At 35.9% G+C, this 2952-nt stretch overlaps 1 protein-coding gene across 1 annotated transcript; it reads left to right on the forward strand.

Moving 5' to 3' along the window:
- The first annotated feature begins 430 nt into the window (after positions 1-430).
- LOC121762766 (ubiquitin-conjugating enzyme E2-17 kDa-like) lies at positions 431-2647 on the forward strand. The gene is made up of 5 exons (XM_042158753.1): positions 431-586; positions 755-849; positions 1371-1498; positions 1885-1989; positions 2300-2647. The coding sequence occupies exons 2-5, from the start codon at positions 780-782 to the stop codon at positions 2441-2443; spliced, it is 447 nt and encodes a 148-aa protein (XP_042014687.1). The 5' UTR covers positions 431-586; positions 755-779; the 3' UTR covers positions 2444-2647.
- The last annotated feature ends 305 nt before the right edge of the window (positions 2648-2952 follow it).

Below are 2952 nucleotides of genomic sequence, written 5' to 3' on the forward strand. Positions count from 1 at the left end.
ATCAAACCATTAAGATGAAATATAGTCTGAATAATGTGTTGATTAATAATAAAATGATTCAGTTTTAGATGAAATATTTTCTTTCTTTAAATAAACCATTAAGATGAAATATATTCTGAATAATGTGTTGATGTAATAATAAAATGATTCAGTTTTAGATGAAATATTTTCTTTCTTTAAAATTTAAATAAACCATTAAGATGAAATATGTTGTGAATAATGTGTTGATCTAATTATAAATTAATTCAAGTTTAGATGAAATATTTTCTATCATTAAATGAAACAATACAATTACCAGAAAATAAGAATTGATATTAATAAAAAAATAGAAAAAGTGTAAAGAGCCCCCTTCAACAGGGCAACGTATAAAGCAGTAGAAATGGCGTTGATTGCACGCCAACAATCCAATTTCCATTATTTGACTCAATACGAATTTTCTAGAACCCTACCCCCACTACTAATCTATCTTTCTACAATCTCTTCCCCACTATAAATACCTACTCTTTCTCCACAATCCTTTCTCCCCTTCTACATTCGACCCCCCAATCTTCTTTTCTGCTGCTTAATCGCTTATTTTCTGGATCAGGTACCTTTCACATATTTGTCCGCGTTTTCTGATTATGGTGTTTTTTTGTTTTAATTTATCGGACTGTAGTCGTGGGTTCTGATCTTTTTTATTTAGATTTAGAATTAGGGTTAGGGTTTTGGTTTTCCCCCTTTTTCTGATTTTGTTCTCGTTTTTTAATTTTTGAAGGTTTAGGGCTTTGAGGGGGTTTCTGATGGCGTCGAAGAGGATTCTGAAGGAGCTCAAGGATTTGCAGAAGGATCCTCCGACATCATGCAGCGCCGGTATGCTTTCTCCCTTCTTCCTCAATTTGTTAACAATCAGTTAGTTGGTTTTTGTTTTGGAATTGATTTGTTCGTTTAGCGATTGTTGATGGTGTTGCGTTTTAATTATGAAATTGGGTGTTGACGGGTTTCTATAGTTATTATATGGTAAAAGTAGGCTACAATCTCGGTTGTGAATGACTAATTGATGATCGGGGTTTGATGAATTGTGCTTGGAGTGTATGTATAATGAGTCGGCCCCAATTAATTCATTGGGATTTTATTGAATTTTGGGAAGGGTGATTTAAATGTGTTGCTAAAAGTTAGATGGTTCTGATTTTATTGAATTGGTTGCTAGTATGCTGGTAGCTTGTGGATGTTTTTTGTTATTGGATGTTGAAAGATTTGATTGATAATTTGATATGTATGTTTTTCTGTTTTGTGTTAGCTAATGAAACTGTAGATTCATTACTCTATGTTCCCCCCTTGAGGGCTTGCTTTACTCATCGGAGCTATATCTGATCCTCTTTCAACTAATGCAGGTCCTGTAGCAGAAGATATGTTCCATTGGCAAGCAACGATAATGGGGCCTACTGACAGCCCTTATGCTGGAGGTGTATTTTTGGTGTCGATTCATTTCCCTCCGGATTATCCTTTTAAGCCACCAAAGGTATGTTGTCGTGCCCTATAGAGGGGATTGTACATGCATCAGTAGTTGTTGCAGTGATTGCTTTTAGTATTAGTTGTAAAAGGCAGCTAAGATAAACACGAAATGGTTGTCCTCTGGTATTTGTCATGCTGTATTTATTGTATGTATTGTAAATGAAATCTTCGGAGGAGTAGTGCATTCATCGTCATATTATACACTTAAAATTGATCTGGTATAGTTAGTTACTGATTCCTTGTTTGCTGTACAATGGATTTTCCTGGTATGTATTGACAAGTTCAAAAGCAACTAAGTGCATCTTAGTCTTAGAGTTGAAATGGTTTTAGTTGCACTGTTTTTCTGTCCTTGTCAAGTGATCACTGAAAGCTATCTTCTCTCTCTGAATGCAGGTTGCTTTTCGGACGAAGGTGTTCCACCCTAATATCAACAGCAATGGAAGCATTTGCCTTGATATTCTGAAAGAACAGTGGAGTCCTGCCTTGACTGTTTCTAAGGTATTACGCACTTCTTGCATGTCTGTCTTGTTGGATTTTTTGGAAGGCTTTCATGATATTTAAAATTTTGATTTATTGACAAAAATGAGCTATCCGCTCCTTTTTACCTTTGATTGGAATTCTTGAATGCTGGAACATTGGCTCAGCCTTTCTAGCTTTCTCATGAATGCCTTTCTTTCTGAAAACTGAAAGGAAAAGTTATCTGTTGATCGGTGCATTCTATGCATAAGATATAGAATACATCTCCATCCTGCGAGCTATCACATCCTTATCTTCAACCTTGCTTATGTCCATGTGCGTTTATTGTTAGGTCCTTTTGTCTATCTGCTCTCTGTTGACGGACCCAAACCCTGACGACCCACTGGTGCCTGAAATTGCTCACATGTACAAGACAGACCGGAACAAATATGAGACTACTGCTCGCAGCTGGACACAGAAGTATGCCATGGGGTAAATGCTGAACAATCAACCGGTGTAGGCCTCTTCGTCTATGGTTTATCCAGAAAATAAAGCAGTGTTTGGTGTGTTATTTCCCGTAGTGGTTAACTCTTGATGGTTGTTTATGCAATACTCTGATTTCCGAATTTGTGAATACAAATATTGGACGTCTGATCAAAATGCATTTTTGGTCTCAATCAAATAGCAAGAAATATGTCTATATGCCTTGTTATTTGTGGTTTGGTATTCGTATTTGGAATCCGAGTACATGAAGACATTCATCTGTTTGGAATCTGAATGCATGAACACATGTATTTGTTCTTTCGTTTCACAATTTTCACAACGTAATAGCTTAATTTTGCAGCATGCTAATTGCTATGCCACAATTGCAATGACATGCATCGATAATCTAGGATTTGATATACTCTTTATTCCGGCTAAGAGGACATATATTTTTAGTTGGTACATACTGTTTGGAGTTGGTTAGTAGGGTATGTTAGTTGGATAGAGAAAATTGTTTTATTG

This window comes from Salvia splendens, chromosome 13 (assembly GCF_004379255.2).
Source record: "Salvia splendens isolate huo1 chromosome 13, SspV2, whole genome shotgun sequence".
NCBI lineage: Eukaryota > Viridiplantae > Streptophyta > Magnoliopsida > Lamiales > Lamiaceae > Salvia > Salvia splendens.